Source organism: Periplaneta americana, chromosome 10 (genome assembly GCF_040183065.1).
Source record: "Periplaneta americana isolate PAMFEO1 chromosome 10, P.americana_PAMFEO1_priV1, whole genome shotgun sequence".
NCBI classification, from domain to species: domain Eukaryota; kingdom Metazoa; phylum Arthropoda; class Insecta; order Blattodea; family Blattidae; genus Periplaneta; species Periplaneta americana.
In genome coordinates, this window is record NC_091126.1 from 124478256 (window position 1) to 124496254 (window position 17999).

General features: G+C 40.5%; 1 protein-coding gene across 1 annotated transcript in view; it reads right to left on the reverse strand.

Moving 5' to 3' along the window:
* Positions 1–17999, reverse strand: part of LOC138708008 (uncharacterized) — a 90135-nt gene that overhangs the window by 51406 nt on the left and 20730 nt on the right. The window contains exons 2-3 of the mRNA XM_069838117.1: positions 2068–2175; positions 1684–1782 (exon numbers count right to left, since the gene is read on the reverse strand). Of these exons, the coding sequence (XP_069694218.1) occupies positions 1684–1779 (96 nt within the window). The 5' untranslated portion in view covers positions 1780–1782; positions 2068–2175. The remainder of the gene's footprint in view (positions 1–1683; positions 1783–2067; positions 2176–17999) is intronic.

Genomic DNA, 17999 nt, shown 5'->3' on the forward strand with positions numbered 1-17999 from the left:
TTCCAGTATTATTTGTATTTATCCTGGTAATAATGAACAGTTTGACTCGTAGACATTTTGTTTTTCAGCATTAACTTCCCATGATTGTATGAGAATATTCGAAGAGAACGTCAGGATGTAGACCTTCGGCTGCCCCCTACTACCAATAATGCATAACATAATGTCAATACGGCGGTTGCTGTCGTCTGCGATACAACGAACTTTTTTGTTGATTTTCGAGTCGTTATTTTTTTCTGGTGATTATATGCTTATTTAAGTTGTGTTAACTCTCGCTAAGTGATTTTATATTTTATTTTATCAGTCTTAGTATTTATTTTATTATTGTTAATATTTTTGTTTTATTATTATTAATTAATTAATTAATTAATTTGTATTACTATCTTTGTATTATATCCATCACGGTTATTCTATTATTATTATTATTATTATTATTATTATTATTATTATTATTATTATTATTATTATTATCTATCATCAACATTGTTATTGATATCTGTAAAATTTATGTAGACTCTACTGAACTGTACCCGAGCACGAGCATATGCTCATTTCGGGTATCTATTCATATGTACCATTTCAAATGTAAATTGTGAATAAATTTGAATTTGAATAGTAGAACAAAGGTATTCAATTGTCATGGTTGCAGACCGGCAAAATTTCAAGAAAAGTTTGCTACTATAAGAAATTTGTTTAACAAAATCCGAAATAAATATTTGAATGTTAAAACATCTTTGTTCCTGAACCATTTGGATCAGGTTTACATCATATTTACAAAATAAGCTTTCATAAATTAACATTTCTGTTTATATTTAATATGGCACTAAATAAAATACAGTCTGCATAATTAAAGTTTGTCAGCATCATCAAACACTTACCTGAACCAAATAATTAAATAACTCTATTTTTCGCACTGAAGTGAAAAAAAGCTTTTATAGTATTTGAACTGAATACTGGTTACAATGACAACACAAGTAATGACATTTCTAAATATTGTGGTACAATATTACACGTTCTGCTATGTAATAGTTTTTCTACGGTGGAAAACCTATGAAAGCGCAAAAAGTGCATACATTAAGTAGACAGCAAAATTGATGTTTGAAACTAGTTTTAAACAATAATTTACAATAATGTATAGCTAGCCATGGCAACACTCACAACAATTTTCTTTGACTGCATTTGAAAGAATGGACAAATTTGGATTGGGAACCATTTATTTTATTTATTCTTTTTATTTATTTATTTATTTATTTATTTATTTATTTATTTTATTTTTTTTTTTTGCTCCTCGAATTCATTGACGCTAAGTGTTCAATGACTAAAGAAAAATATGAGCAAGATTTCACTTGCTCTGGGTAATCTCGGATTGTTGGTGGAATAGGTGGCTTGATTTTCTTAAGTGTTTTCCGGAAAAATCTCAATGAGCTTGTTTCCTCAGGCCTATAAGATGGGAAAAACCCTGTACAGTGCTGGTTGTAGAAATATTAGCATTTGGGGAAAATCGTGAAAAATATGAAGATTTTGTAAAATATGAAAGTTTTAACAAAATCAGACCAACTATGAGAAACGTTTGGTGTTAATGACATTTGCCTCCTAAGGAGAGTGTGCATAGGCCTATTATTTTCATGCAAACGAAATCATACTGTGTACATATTACGTTGGAGCCTCTATGTAGTAAAAACTGACCATCTGTCGGACGCTGGGAAGCGACGGCCTTGTGTTCTGACGTTGTCTCTCCCCTTCAGGGCTCTCTCCTCTAAGCTCCTCCTTGAAGTCAGACATAATCTGCAAAAAATATCAAACTTCAAGTGAGCTGATCACATTTGACGCAATTTTTTTAGCGCTTTATATAGAGTACAATTACAAGTTTACTGGAACGTACATTTTATATTTCTAGTGCAAATCTTTACAACAGAAAATAAATAACTGTAAATAATTAATTAATCACCTATTACAGCTAATATAATTAATAACTTAAACACTGTCAGCGCAACAGCTCCCAAAGTTGTGTAATTAATGGGACATTTTATCGAAGTATCAAATTCGAGCAATGATAAATACAAAACTGACCGTTTGGCCAAACGGCACAACAATGGTTGTTCTGATTTGTAGACTGAAGATAGCCTATGCGCTGGGAAGACTCTTTGGATCACGGCTGTCACTGAATTTGTCCGAAACCTGAAAGTAAACACTGTCAAATTATCGGTTTCATGTGAAACAGAAGCAGAATTGGAATATCGTTATCAGTTTTGGTAAACTTCGCCAAAGCTGCTGCGAATATTTTCGTATAAGACAAGCTATTTCCTCTGAACCAATAGTACAGCGCCAAAGCGGGCACAATTACTATCGCTTCGGCGAACGTTGTCTCAGTTTCAGTGCAACCTTCAGTATTTCAAATTCAAATAACTGCAATTAACCTCTGATTGAGGTTCTGACTGATATGTAGGTTTGTATATATAACCAGGCAGTACATCTCACTTGACTATATGTGTCAAAGGAAGAATTATTGTTTTTATACATCTGATATCTGATTAGTGAAATATGTAGCTACTCAGTGATGTATAGAGTGCAGGGGAAAAGAAACTTGCCACCCTACCCTATTATCTCCTGGCCTAGTTGCCTCATGAGCGATGCCTTGATGGTTGCACTCGTGGGAGCCAGACCTGTCTTCGGACAGTTCACTAAACAACAACAGAGCTGCAAATAAGATCTGTACTCTTATCCAAAAATGTGAAATGAGCAATTCTTATGCATTAAATATGTAAGAATTGCTTGTACTTCCTCATAAAAACTATACCGTAGAAGGTATTGTTTTTCCTTCACTGGCGTCTGTGAAATATGTTTATTGATAAACACGTGATTTCAATTTGGTTTCACAAAATCTTTCAAAATAAAAATCGTTTGATACTTACCTCTACATTCTAATGCATATTTTAGTCCTAACCCTACTTGTTAAAAACCCCCCGTAACCTAACCTAATCTAACTAAACCTACTTGTTATTAATGTAGAAATCGATAGGTCTAGGACGCAACACTAGGTAGAGGGACCATATCTCTAGTAACTCGCCCTGCACCTTTCGCATGATGTGTTGGTAATTAGTAAAGAGGAAGTGAGATGTGTCTTCTTTAGTGTAGTTTTCTTGTGGAGAATTTGCCTTTCTCCTCTACATTACCAAGATAACATAATAGAACTCCAGGACGTACTTATTATTGTACTAGAAAAATAGTCTGTTTCCCTAGCATTGTATCCTGGACCTGTCTAGTGTTATATAACGTGTAAAGGAAGGAGCTGCAACAGTGATTTATACATAAGTTACAGGTAACTACCAAACGATTTTTATGTTGTAAGTATTTATGGCTCCAAACTAAACCCACGTTTTTATCAACAGTAATCTCACTAGAGGTTTTGATTTATCTAGAGAAAATCAAAACTCTAGAGGGATTTAATTCACTATTACACGATTAGAAAAAAGTATATGAAGATTAGAAAAAATAAAGTACTCTATTACAATAAAATATTATTTGACTTATTAAAATTATACTTCACTAATGTTAGCTTCACCAAAATGATTGAACGGAGTCGCCATTTTCAGTTCACTATCTATGCGGTAAACAAATAATGATCACAAAGCATGTTTTAGGCCTACAGTACCGTAAATAATTTGCAGTTTGAAAGTTGGCAAACAAAGAAACAAATGGTAGGGAGATGATGAAAACAAAAGAAATTATATAAAGATTAGAAGAAATAAAGTACTCTAATAAAATAAAATAGATATTAATCGACTTGTTGAACTTTCATTTCACTATGTTAACTTCACCAAAACGTTTGAACGGAGCCGCCATGTTCAGTTGACTATCTATGCGGGAAACAAGTAACGATCGCAAAGCATGTTTTATATAACCGTAAAGAATTTGCAGTTTGAAATGTTGGCAAACAAAGAAACAAATGCTAGGGAAGTTATAATATTGTAGCGATAAACAGTCATGATTGGTTGAAACACGTCCTTTCGTACTGTTTTATTGGTCAGAAGTAGTAGGCCTATGACGTATAAAATGCAATAGTTACTATAATAGTATTACAAGGCCAGCGAAACAAAAGAAGAAAAATGTGCCTTCTTCAGTGTAGCTCTTCTTGAGAATTACCGAACTGCTCGTTTACAAATTTGATCTTAAAACGGGCCTGAAGACTTTGAGGAAATAGGGCGAATCTTCCATTTCCAGGGGTTTCTATTGAAGGCCACTTTGATAGAATGTTGCAGTTCATATTCTCTGATATTCGCTTCTATTCTACTCACAGTTGACAGAGAAGCAGGTGGTCGGTTTGGATGAGTTTTGTTAAAAAGTGTGCACACCTTTTGTTGTTTACGTTTTCTGGCACCAAATCCGTCATCAGAATCTGTTTTCTCATTTTCTGTTAATTAGATATTGTTTATGTTTATTTTATTAATAAAATTTCTTTCAGAACACGAACACTAACAAAATGTAACAAGAATAAAATTGTTACCATTGCAACCATACTCATATTGGTTCTGTATAAAACGAATAAAGTAATGCATAAAAATATTTTCTTTCAAATTAAGTTATATTAAAAATAAGGTGTAACTTAAGAGTGTTCTCGAAGACGTCATAACTCGTACAGTAGTCACAAAAATATTTTGTTTCATTAAAAATATTTATTACCGGTACTTTCTGAAAGCAAGATCTGACGTGTCTGAGCTTTGTCCAAAATCCCCCCCACTAAATTTTTATTGTAATTATGCGTTAATTAAGATAAATATATACAGGATGAACAGTAGGTAATGTCATTAATTTCAGTGGATAATTCTTTGAAATATTTGAAAGAAAAAAGTTTACTGATTAACTTTACAACTTCTTTACTGTGTTAGCATTTTAGGAAAATACCTGGTAATTTTCTAAAAAAAGTTAACACACTAAAGAATTTATAAAGTTAATCAATGATTTTATAAGTGTTAAACAATGAAAAAAGAATAATACATTTTTACTCGTTTTTACTTCCTTTTGGAGATTAAAATTATATTATATTAAATATTTTGTAGCGTGTTTTGGGTAAGCCATTGATTTAACTCAGTCAATTTAAGAGAGTAGTGTATTATGATAATAAATGCTTGAAATAATTTCAGTTTTGTCCCTTAAATGTCCAGAAATCTGATCCGAAAAAATATAGCATTGTAAAATTACTTTGCAGAACGAAATTTAACTTAGTCTACATTTGTTCGGATAAAATTTTTGCACATTTAAAAGGCAAAACTTGCATTCTTTCAGTAATGTATTATCATAATATACTACTCTCTTAAATTGACTGAGCATATTGGGAATTGATTCAATAGCTTTCCCAAAATACGCTTTGTAATATTTCTTATAAAGTAACTTTTTACCCGAAAAGAAAGGAAAAGCGAGCAAAATTCTATTAATCTCTTTTGTTTGAAATATCTCAAAGAAAATCTCCTGAAATTAATGGCATTACTTATGGTTCACCCTCAACATGTGTAATCACACCTTATCCTTATTAAGTTTTATTTATGTTTTATGTTTTATATTCAGAACAGAATGAAATGTTTTCTCAAAAGCTCTTAGGCTTACTACACTGCAAACAAAAATAGTTGATCTTTGCGGTCTCCGATTCGTCTTAAATGAATATTCTTGATAATTCTGACTCCGCTTTAAAATCTTAGGAAATGTAATAAGTTCTTGACATCCTGAATCTCATTTATCGAACAATTGTCGCTCTTCCAGGTACCACCCTAAAATTTAATATAAATAAAATGTGCATATTTGTTGCTTCAATTTATACAAAATCGTAGTGCGTATGTAGGCCTACATGAATGGGCTATAATGGAAAGAAAGAATGCGAAACTTACACTTAGCTTATGTAGATTTCACAACAGGAATCGTCAAGGATTCGTAAATCACATTTTCAGAGCCATCTCCACTAAGAATGAATTCCAATATCATGTCGTCTCCTTTATGCACCATGTAACACGTCATTGCGCATCACTATATACTGTGTATATACGAGATTTGGGGCATAAGTCATAGCAACTATTTTTTGTGGGAATTCGAGCGTGGATGTAAAATGTGAAATAAGTTATACAGATGAAAGGACAAGGAATGGACGAAATTTACGGACATTTAACAACACACCAACACTTTGCTCCTCATATTTATGTCGTTGCCATAATATTGCAGGGTTCTTGTGCCAGAATCATTACAGCACACCTACCCGTTCTAAAGGCCATCAAAGTAGCTACCCAACTCGTGACTGTCCGGTATGAAAAGGCATTATTTCCGACAGCTTCTACCAACTCTCTGTGGAATTCTCTGGCATACGTCACACGGAGAACGGCTATTTTGATATACAAGGGTTGTTCAACACGAGTTACATCCATCCTGTACGGCGCTATACTGACAACTGATATCTCGAATAACACGGTGTCGTGTATAGTTCCTGGGGTAGCTCAGTCGGTAGGGCGTTCGCGCGCTAAGCGAAGGGTCCCGGGATCGATACCCGGCCCTGCTTTACAGGGAGCTACTACCTGAAAGCCAGATGTGTATAACTGATATCTCATTGTTACTACTCTATACTCTCTGTTCTATACAGACAAGCACAGAGCCATCTTGTATTGTAGTCACACACTATGACTACACGGCTTCCCTTCGACATATTACGACATTTTGTTATACCATTCCTTACGTTTGAAGAAATATATATGGCCTATACATATATACAGGGTTATTCACGAGGATTTACCGTCACTTACGGAGCTTATTTCCGAAGACATTCTGAGCAGAAAATGTCATGTAAATATGTGTCCTTATCTACATAATTTCAGAGTTACACTAATTTGAAGTTGTTTGTAAAAATATTATTATTCTTTAGTTTTAAAGGCAAAATAATATTACTGATAGGCCTAAAGAATGACCTATTCAGGAGTACCATTTCTTTAATTAGCTAGTATTCTGAAACTAAAAGTGTGATGTGAATTCCATGGTTGCTTCAGATTTTTTTTAGATTTTTAACTAAAAAGTTACATTTTTCTTACGAATTCATCACAACAATTATTACAAATCACGCCACTCATGTAAATTATTTAAGACTGTACATTAGGCTGCATAATTAAACTGTGAAGAATCAAATTCCTAAAGTCGTATGATTTCTAACAATTTTTCTGATAAGTGCTAAGAATGACGTAATTTTTAGTTAAAATTTTAAAAACAAAATGTGTACAAAGCAATTAACACATTTTTAGCTTCAGAAGATTAGCCAATTTAATTAATGATACTTCTGAATACTTCATACTCTATTTGTAACCTAACCTCTTACATAATACTACACACCTAATCTATTTTACTCTACAATATGAAATTTCTCGTTAGAGATTTTTCCTTCTCTACACCTCCACAAATGCTATTGCTTTGCTTTTGACTTACGTCTTTTGACTTTGCTTTGCACATACTCTAATCTATTTCATTTGCTATACTGCCGTCCCTGCAACGTCGAGTCGGGAGCCACCTCGTGGACGAATCGGGAAACATGCCAACAACATGACAAATGACCAACTCATTCGAAGCACTCATCATTATTTTTAGATTTTGATTCTGAACTGCGTTTTCTTTCCGTACCAAACTGTTTTTTATGGTGAAGTGTTGTTAGCTCTTTTCCCAACCCCCAAGCTGGAGGACCGCCCTTATCGGCTGTCCACGAATGCTTATTCAATATATTCGCAGCAATCTTCCATATCTGGAGGCCGTCTCCTCTATCCGCAACCTGAGGACGCGCCAGTTATATTACCGGTTGTTCTGTATGGTTGTGAAACTTGGACTTTCACTTCGAGAAAGGGACAGAGATTAAGGGTGTTCGAGAATAAAGTTCTTAGGAAAGTATTTGGGGCTAAGAGGGATGAAGTTACATGACTATGCAGAACTGCACGCATTGTATTCTTCACCTGACATAATTAGGAACATTAAGACTAGACGTTTGAGATGAGCAGGACATGTAGCACTTATGAGTGAATCTAGAAATGCATACTGTACTCCAACCACGAGAAAGTCTCTAGGGAATGAGACGCAGCGGGGTGATGCTGTGAATGAATGTTTATGTCATAAGATGTCATAAGGTCACAACGTGGGTACTCGTAATCTCTATTGGCTATCTCTCAAAGCACAAACGATAACACTGATATACACATTTTATACTACCCTAGTTACAAAATTAGATCACGGTTAATTTCCTGGTCTTTTAATCCCTCCATAAAGGAAATAACATATGCAGGAGAGCGCATGATTCTTAAGCTGACGTTATAACGGTAATATTATCTATCTACTTCGCTCCAATAGATGACGCAATAGTAAGCACATTCCTTTCACGGTTTATCTCCTGGTTGCAGAACAGTATAGAGTGCTAGTTGGGAGGCCGGAAGGAAAAAGACCTTTGGGGAGGCCGAGACGTAGATGGGAGGATAATAGTCAAATGGATTTTAGGGAGGTGGGATATGATGATAGAGACTGGATTAATCTTGCACAGGATAAGGACCGATGGCAAGCTTATGTGAGGGCGGCAATGAATCTCCGGGTTCCTTAAAAGCCAATTGTAAGTAAGTAACTGTGTTTTGTGCAATAAGCATTGCATTAATATAGTGAACATCCCATATGTAGTGCAATAAGAAGTTAAATGTATTGTCAAAATGAGAAAATTGTGAAAAATTCGTTTATAGTGGCGCGATCATACTGAATCTTCAATGTGGGGAATGACTAAAATCACCAGTTTATCGCTGTAGGCCTATGCCTATGCAAATCGCAGAAGCCAGGAAAAGAATTAGTGCCTCCAAAAAGAATAGCTTTTCTAAAGAATTTAATATTAGACCTAATAATAATAATAATAATTATTATTATTATTATTATTATTATTATTAATGTAATATGTAGCTAATCGGCGATATATGCAATACAGGGGAAAGGAACTAGTGACCTTGCATGAGCAATGTAATTTTGGTCTCTGAATTGTTAAGAAAATATGTGAAAACAAAGCAAGTTTTATGCTTCATTGCACAACAAAATATTCTTACGAACAAAACAAATGAAGACAATACCTACGTTAATACTTTTGTATTGAAATTAAATTTAGATAACAGTTTCGCTTGCAACAACATGAATAACCACAAATGTATGTTTACCATTAGAAATGATGACGCGCGCACAACATGATGCCACTATTATTTCCAATAATTGGCAATGGAATTTCAACTATTCGTGATATAAATATGTTTCAAATACTCTTAAAGAACCAGAAAAGTTAACAATAAATTCCACAAATACTCATTACAAAAACTCTAGAAGTAAACTGCTAGAAAACAAGAACCAATTGCTAGAAATTCTACCCACCTTAAAATGGCTGACCACACAGTTACAACCAGGCTTGCCAACACTTTCGTTAAGCGTTTGGTCTTTCGGTTGCAAGTTTAAATCTTACGCCTACATTTTCACACTGCACTGCCCGCTTTGCGATAACCAACAACCATTTGCATTTAAATGTGTTAATAACGGAAAACGAGAATGTTCGTAATCTTAATATCAGTAATATAGTCGAAACAAAGAAATTAATGATATATCTAAAAACCAATTCCTACATCACTTCTTCAAACTAATTAACTGCAAGAAAGCGAACACTCGCGTAACACATATTTCCTTGATAAGAACCGGAAACGAAATGAATCACTCATATGGCGGCAAGTGACCAACGAAATGACGGTTGGTATTATTGTTTGCCATAACCATTCTTTTTGGTGGTTTGACTTATTAGAAAATAAAAGCAAATATTGAACGTATGGAAGTTTAACTAATTATTTTATTTCTCATTTCTTTAAAAGCATTTGATTTATATTTTTGTATAATTTAAATCTTCGTACCTACTGCAGTTACCTATTACCTTTTCCAGACAACTTCCACACCCAACCTCTTACGTGACTAGTCAGAAGATATAGGCCTCTAGGTCTATGCCTACCTTATAGCTATAACATAAGGCTACATTTTAATTTCTATATAGGCCTACGTATCCTACGTGTATATTAATAGGGCCTATAATAAAATATGCATAAATAGTTTAATTAAAATTAATTTATATTATTTTATATTAAGTTACGGGGTATAATCCAATAAACTGTTGCCAAGGCGAACTGTCATGGCGGACGCGCGCAAAGCTACTACGTAAATCAAATTAAGCATGTATGCATGGGAGCCAACACTACACTCCTTACCGATCAACGAGTTAGAAAGGTAGTCTTCTCTTTCTAACTCGTTACCGATAGCGATGAGAGAAAAGCTGCCATCATGTATTTGAAAAGGTAATAAGTTGTAACTGTATTAAATCGTGGACGTAGTTTACAGACAGAACACCAGAGTCGCAATGACACTATGCTTTCAGCTCAAGATACCCGTACGGCAAAGAACTGTACAACAAACAAATTATTACCCGGGTTCGAACCCCGAATAAATGCAATTCCAAAACATATGTATGAGTATGACAGAAATGCAAATTGTTGCAAAACCAGATCATATAATCCCCTATGACAGGAAAGGAAATACACTGAGAGCACATAGAGTGGACTGAGAGGACAGAGAATGGACTGAAAGAACAGAGCGTAGACTGAGAGGACATTAAAGTGGACTAAGAATTCAGACAGGGGAATATTCCCCTGTCTGAATTCTTAGTCCACAGAGAGAGTACTGGTTTGACTGTGAGTGAACTGAGAGGAAGCTGATGGGACTGAGAGGACAGAGTGGACTGAGTGCACATAGAGTGGACTGAGAGGACAGAGAGAGGACTCCAAGCTCAGAGAGGGGACTCAGTGGGCAGAAAATGGACTCAGAGGACAGAGAGTGGACTGAGAGGAACCATATTGGACTAAGATGAGAGAGAGAGAGAGTGGACGGAGAAGAAAGAGTAGACTGACAGGACATAGAGTGGACTGAGAGGACATAGAGTGGACTAGGAGGACATAGAGTGGACTAAAAGGACATAGAGTGGATTAAGAGGACAGAGAGTGGACTGAAAGGATATAGAATGGACTAAGAGTACATGGAGTGGCCTGAGACAACATTGAGTGGACTGAGAGAACATAGAGTGGACTCAGATGACAGGGAATGGACTGAGAGCACATAGAACAGACTGAGAGAACAGAGAGTGGACTGAGAGCACATAGAGTGGACTGAGAGGACATAGAGTGGACTTAGAGGACAGAGAGTTGACTGAGAGTGGACTGACAAGACAGAGAGTGGACTGAGAGCACACAGAGTGGACTCAAAGGATATAGAGTGGACTAAGAGCACATAGAGAGGACTGAGAGGACAGAGAGTGGAATTGAGAGGACATAGAGTGGTGTAAGGGGTCATAGAGTGGACTTAGAGGACATAGAGTGGACTGAGAAGACGGAGTGGACTAAGAGGACATAGAGTGGACTGAGAAGACAGGGAGTGGACTGAGAGGACAAAGAGTGGACTGAGAGGACATAGAGTGGACTGAGAAGACGGAGTGGACTCAGAAACACATAGAGTGGACTGATAAGACAGGGAGTGGACTGAGAGGATATAGAGTGGACTGAGAATACAGGGAGTGGATTGAGAATACATAGAGTAGACTAAGAGGACATAGAGTGGACTGAGAAGACTGGGAGTGGACTGAGACGACATAGTGTGGACTGAGAAGAGAGTGATTGGACTGAGAGTACATAGAGTGGAATGAGAAGACAGCGATTGGACTCAAAGGACATAGAGTGGACTGAGAAGACAGGGAGTGGACTGAGAGGACATAGAGTGGACTGAGAAGACAGGGAGTGGACTGGGAGGATATAGAGTGGACTGAAGGGACATAGAGTGGACTGAGAAGACAGGGAATGGACTAAGAGGACATAGAGTGGACTGAGAAGTCAGGGAGTGGACTGAGAGGACATAGAGTGGACTCAGAAAGCAGGGAGTGGACTGAGAGGACACAGAGAGTGGACTGAGAAGACTGGGAGTGGACTGAGAGTACGTAGAGTGGACTGACAGGTCATAGAGTGGACTGAGAAGACAGAGTGTGGACTAAAGCATAGAGTGGACTGAGAAGACAGGGAGTGGACTGAGAAGACATGCAGTGGACTGAGAAGACATGGAGCGGACTGAGAGGACATAGAGTGGACTGAGAAGACAGGGAGTGGACTCAAAGGACATAGTGTGGACTGCGAGGACACAGTGGACTCAGAAGACAGGCAGTGGACTAAGAGGACATAGATTTTACTGAGAGGACATAGAGAGGACTGAGAAAGCAGGGCGTGGACTGAGATTACATAGAGTGGAATGAGAAGACATGGAGTGGACTCAAAGGACATAGAGTTGACTGAGAAGCCAGGGAGTGGACAGAGAGGACATAGAGTGGACTGAGAAGACAGGGAGTGGACTGGGAGGACATAGAGTGGACTGACAAAAGATAGAGTGGACTGAGAGTACATAGAGTGGACTGAGAACACAGGGAGAGGACTGAGAGGACATAGAGTGGACTGAGAAGACAAGGTGTGGACTCAGAGGACAAAGAGAGGACTCAGAAGACAGGGAGTGGACTGAGAGGACAAAGAGTGGACTGAGAATACAGGGAGTGGACTGAGAGGACACAGAGTGGACTGAGAAGACAGGGAGTGGTCTGAGGGGACATAGAGTGGACTGAGAAGACAGGGACTGGACTAAGAGGACATAGAGTGGACTGAGAAAACAGAGATTGGACTGAGAAGACAGGGAGTGGACTGAGAAGACAGGGAGTGGACTGAGAGGACATAGAGTGGACTGAGAGGACAGGGAGTAAACTAAGAGTACAATGAGTGGACTGAGAAAACAGGGAGTGGACTGAGAGAACATAGAGTGGACTGAGAAGACAGGGAGTGGACTGAGAGGATATAGAGTGGACTGAGATGACAGGCAGTGGTCTGAGAGGACATAGAGTGGACTGAGAAGACAGGCAGTGGACTAAGAGGACATAGAGTGGACTGAGAAGACAGGGACTGGACTGAGAGGACATAGAGTGGACTGAGAAAACAGGGAGTGGACTGAGAGGACGTAGAGTCGACTGAGAAGACAGGGAGTGGACCTAGAGGACATAGAGTGGACTGAGAGGACAGGGAATAAACTAAGAGGACATTGAGTGGACTGAGAAGGCAGGGAATGGACTGAGAGGACATAGAGTGGACTGAGAAGACAGGGCGTGGACTGAGAGGACATAGAGTGGACTGAGAAGACAGGGAGTGGACTGAGAAGACATGGAGTGGACTGAGAAGACAGGGAGTGGACTGAGAGGATATAGATTCGACTGAGAGGACATGGAATGGACTGAGAAGACAGGGAGTGGACTCAAAGGACATAGAGTGGAATACGAGGACATTGAGTGCACTGAGAAGACAGGGAGTGGACTGAGATTACATAGAGTGGACTGAGAAGACAGGGAGTGGACTGAGAAGACATAGAGTGGACTGAGAAGACAGGGAGAGGACTGCGAGGACATAGAGTGGACTAAAGGGACATAGAGTAGACTGAGAAGAAAGGGAGTGGACTAAGAGGACATAGAGAGGACTGAGAAGTCAGGGAGTGACTGAGAGGACATAGAATGGACTGAGAAAGCAGGGAGTGGACTGAGATTAAATAGAGAGGACTGAGAAAACAGGGAATGGACACAAAGGACATAGAGTGGACTATGAAGACAGGGAGTGGACAGAGAGAACATAGAGTGGACTGAGAAGACAGGGAGTGGACAGGGAGGACATAGAGTGGACTGAAGGGACATAAAGTGGACTGAGAAGACAGGGAGTGAACTATGAGGACATAGAATGGACTGAGAGGACATAGAGTGGACTGAGAAGACATGGAGTGCACTGAGAAAACATAGAGTGGACTGAGAGTACACAGAGTGGACTGAGAACAGGGAGGGGACTGAGAGGACATAGAGTGGACAGAGAAGACAGGGAGTGGACTGAGAGAACAAAGAGTGGACTGAGAAGACAGGGAGTGGACTGAGAGGACACAGATTGAACCGAGAAGACAGAGTGTGGTCTCAGAGGCATAGAGTGGACTGAGAAGGCAGGGAGTGGACTATTAGGACATAGAGTGGACTGAGAAGACAGGGATTGGACTGAGAGTACATATAGTGGACTGAGAGGTCAGGGAGTAATCTAAGAGGACATTGAGTGGACTGAGAAGTCAGGGAGTGGACTGAGAGGACATAGAGTGGACTGAGAAGACAGGGAGTGGACTGAGAGGAAATAGGGTGGACTGAGAGGACATACAGTGGACTGAGAAGACAGGGTGTGGAATGAGAAGGTATGGTGTGGACTGAGAAGACAGGGAGTGGACTGAGAGGACATAAGGTGGAGTGGGAAGACAGGGAGTGGACTGAGAGGACAGAGTGGACTGAGAATACATAGAGTGGACCGAGAAGACAGGGAGTGGACTGAGAAGACATGGAGTGGACTGAGAAGACATGGTGTGCACTGAGAGGACCTAGAGTCGACTGAGAAGACAGGGAGTGGACTGAGAGGACACAGAGTGGACTGAGAAGACAGGGAGTGGACTCAAAGGACATAGAGTGGACTGCGAGGACATAGAGTGGACTGATAGGACAGGGAGAGGACTGCGAGGACATAGAGTGGACTAAAGAGACATAGAGTGGACTAAGAAGACAGGCAGTGGACTAAGAGGACATGGATTGGACTGAGAAGTCCGGGAGTGGACTGAGAGGACATAGAGGGGACTGAGAAAGCAGGATGTGGACTGAGATTACATAGAGTGGACTGAGAAGACATGGAGTGGACTCAAAGGACATAGAGTGGTCTGAGAAGACAGGGAGTGGACAGAGAGGACATAGAGTGGACTGAGAAGACAGGGAGTGGACTGAGAGGACATAGAGTGGACTGAGAAAACAGGGAGAGCACTGCGAGGACATAGAGTGGACTAAAGGGACATAGAGTGGACTGAGAAGACAGGCAGTGGACTAAGAGGACATGGATTGGACTGAGAAGTCAGGGAGTGGACTGAGAGGACATAGAGAGGACTGAGAAAACAGGGAGTGGACTGAGATTACATAGATTGGATTGAGAAGACAGGGAGTGGACTCAAAGGATATGGAGTGGACTGAGAAGACAGGGAGTGGAGAGAGAGGACATGGAGTGGACTGAGAAAACAGGGAGTGGACTGAGAGGACATAGAGTGGACTGAGAGTTTAGGGAGTGGACTAAGAGGACATAGAGTAGACTGGGAAAAGAGGGAGTGGTCTGAGAGGACATAGAGTGGACTAAGAATACATTGAGTGGACTGAGAAGACAGGGAGGGGACTGAGGCGACATAGAGTGGACTGAGAAGACAGGGAGTGGACTGAGAAGACATGGAGTGGACTACGAAGACAGGGAGTGGACTCAAAGGACATAGAGTGGACTGAGAATACAGGGAGTGGACTGAGAGGAAATAGAGTGGACTGAGAGGACATAGAGTGTACTGAGAAGACAGGGAGTGGACTGAGAAGACATGGAGTGGACTGAGAAGACATGGAGTGGACTGAGACGACATAGAGTCGACTGAGAAGACAGGGAGTGGACTGAGAGGACATAGAGTGGACTGAGAAGGCAGGGAGTGGACTCAAAGGACATAGAGTGGACTGCGAGGATATAGAGTGGGCTGAGAAGACAGGCAGTGGACTAAGAGGACATAGATTTGACTGAGAGGACATAGAGAGGACTGAGAAAGCAGGGAGTGGACTGAGATTAAATAGAGTGGACTGAGAAGACAGGGAGTGGACTCAAAGGACATAGAGTTGACTGAGAAGCCAGGGAGTGGACAGAGAGGACATAGAGTGGACTGAGAAGACAGGGAGTGGACTGGGAGGACATAGAGTGGACTGAAGGGACATAGAGTGGACTGAGAAGACAGGGAGTGGACTAAGAGGACATAGAGTGGACTGAGAAGACAGGGACTGGACTGAGAGGACATAGAGTGGACTGAGAAGGCAGGGAGTGGACTGAGAGAACAAAGAGTGGACTGAGAAGACAGGGAGTGGACTGAGAAGACATGGAGTGGACTGAGAAGACATGGAGTGGCCTGAGAGGACATAGAGTCAACTGAGAAGACAGGGAGTGGACTGAGAGGATATAGAGTGGACTGAGAAGACAGGCAGTGGACTCAAAGGACATAGAGTGGACTGAGAAGACAGGGAGAGGACTGCGAGGACATAGAGTGGACTAAAGGGACATAGAGTGAACTGAGAAGACAGGCAGTGGGCTAAGAGGACATGCATTGGACTGAGAAGTCAGGGAGTGGACAGAGAGGACATAGAGAGGACTGAGGAAGCACGGTGTGGACTGAGATTACATAGAGTGGACTGAGAAGATAGGGAGTGGACTCAAAGGACATAGAGTGGACTGAGAATACAGGGAGTGGACAGAGAGGACATAGAGTGGACTGAGAAGACATGGAGTGGACAGAGAGGACATAGAGTGGACTGAGAGGTTAGGGAGTGGACTAAGAGGACATAGAGTAGACTGGGAACAGAGGGAGTGGACTGAGAGTACATAAATGGACTAAGAGGACATTGAGTGGATTGAGAAGACAGGGAATGGACTGAGGCTACATAGAGTGGACTGAGAAGACAGGGAGTCGACTGAGAAGACATGGAGTGGACTGCGAAGACAGGGAGTGGACACAAAGGACGTAGAGTGGACTGAGAAGACAGGGAGTGGACTGGGAGGACATAGAGTGGACTGACAAAAGTTAGAGTGGACTGAGAGTACATAGAGTGGACTGAGAACACAGGGAGAGGACTGAGAGGACTGAGAGGACATAGAGTGGACTGAGAAGACAAGGTGTGGACTCAGAGGACATAGAGAGGACTCAGAAGACAGGGAGTGGACTGAGAGGACAAAGAGTGTACTGAGAATACAGGGAGTGGACTGAGAGGACACAGAGTGGACTGAGAAGACAGGGAGTGGTCTGAGGGGACATAGAGTGGACTGAGAAGACAGGGAGTAAACTAAGAGTACAATGAGTGGACTGAGAAAACAGGGAGTGGACTGAGAGTACATAGAGTGGACTGAGAAGACAGGGAGTGGACTGAGAGGATATAGAGTGGACTGAGATGACAGGCAGTGGTCTGAGAGGACATAGAGTGGACTGAGAAGACAGGCAGTGGACTAAGAGGACATAGAGTGGACTGAGAAGACAGGGACTGGACTGAGAGGACATAGAGTGGACTGAGAAAACAGGGAGTGGACTGAGAGGACGTAGAGTCGACTGAGAAGACAGGGAGTGGACCTAGAGGACATAGAGTGGACTTAGAGGACAGAGAGTTGACTGAGTGTGGACTGACAGGACAGAGAGTAGACTGAGAGGACATAGAGTGGACTTAGAGCACACAGAGTGGACAGAGAGTAGACTGAGAGGACATAGAGTGGACAGAGAGCACATAGAGTGGGCTGAGAGCGCATAGATTGGACTTAGAGTGGTATATGAGTGCTTACGGTGTCCCAACATTTTTACGGCACACTGCTTTTGAAATATATCACTAATCAGTCTAATAGTTCTGTATGTAGCTCATTTGGTAGAGCAGGTGACAACGGACTGGAAAGTCCGGGTTTCGATCCTAGCTGGTGACAGAAGTATTTCCCTCAGCCTCCTATAAAATTGAGGACCGTGTTTTTCCCGTGGGTAAAAGGCGGTCAGAGCGTGGTGCCGACCTCACCACCTCATTCTATTGCCGAGGTCATGGAAAGCATGTGGCTCTACCTCCATGCCCCCCGCCCAAGTGCCTTCATGGCATGTTACAGGGATACCTGGGATACCTTTGCCTTTTTACTGTACATAACTCTCCCCTCGCTTAGAAAGGAATAGTTTTGTATTGTGGCCTGCGGTACTGAAACTGCAAAATATTAGTGTGCACTTGTAAAGTACCTCGTGTAGGGCCACGTTTGGTAGCGAGCTGGACT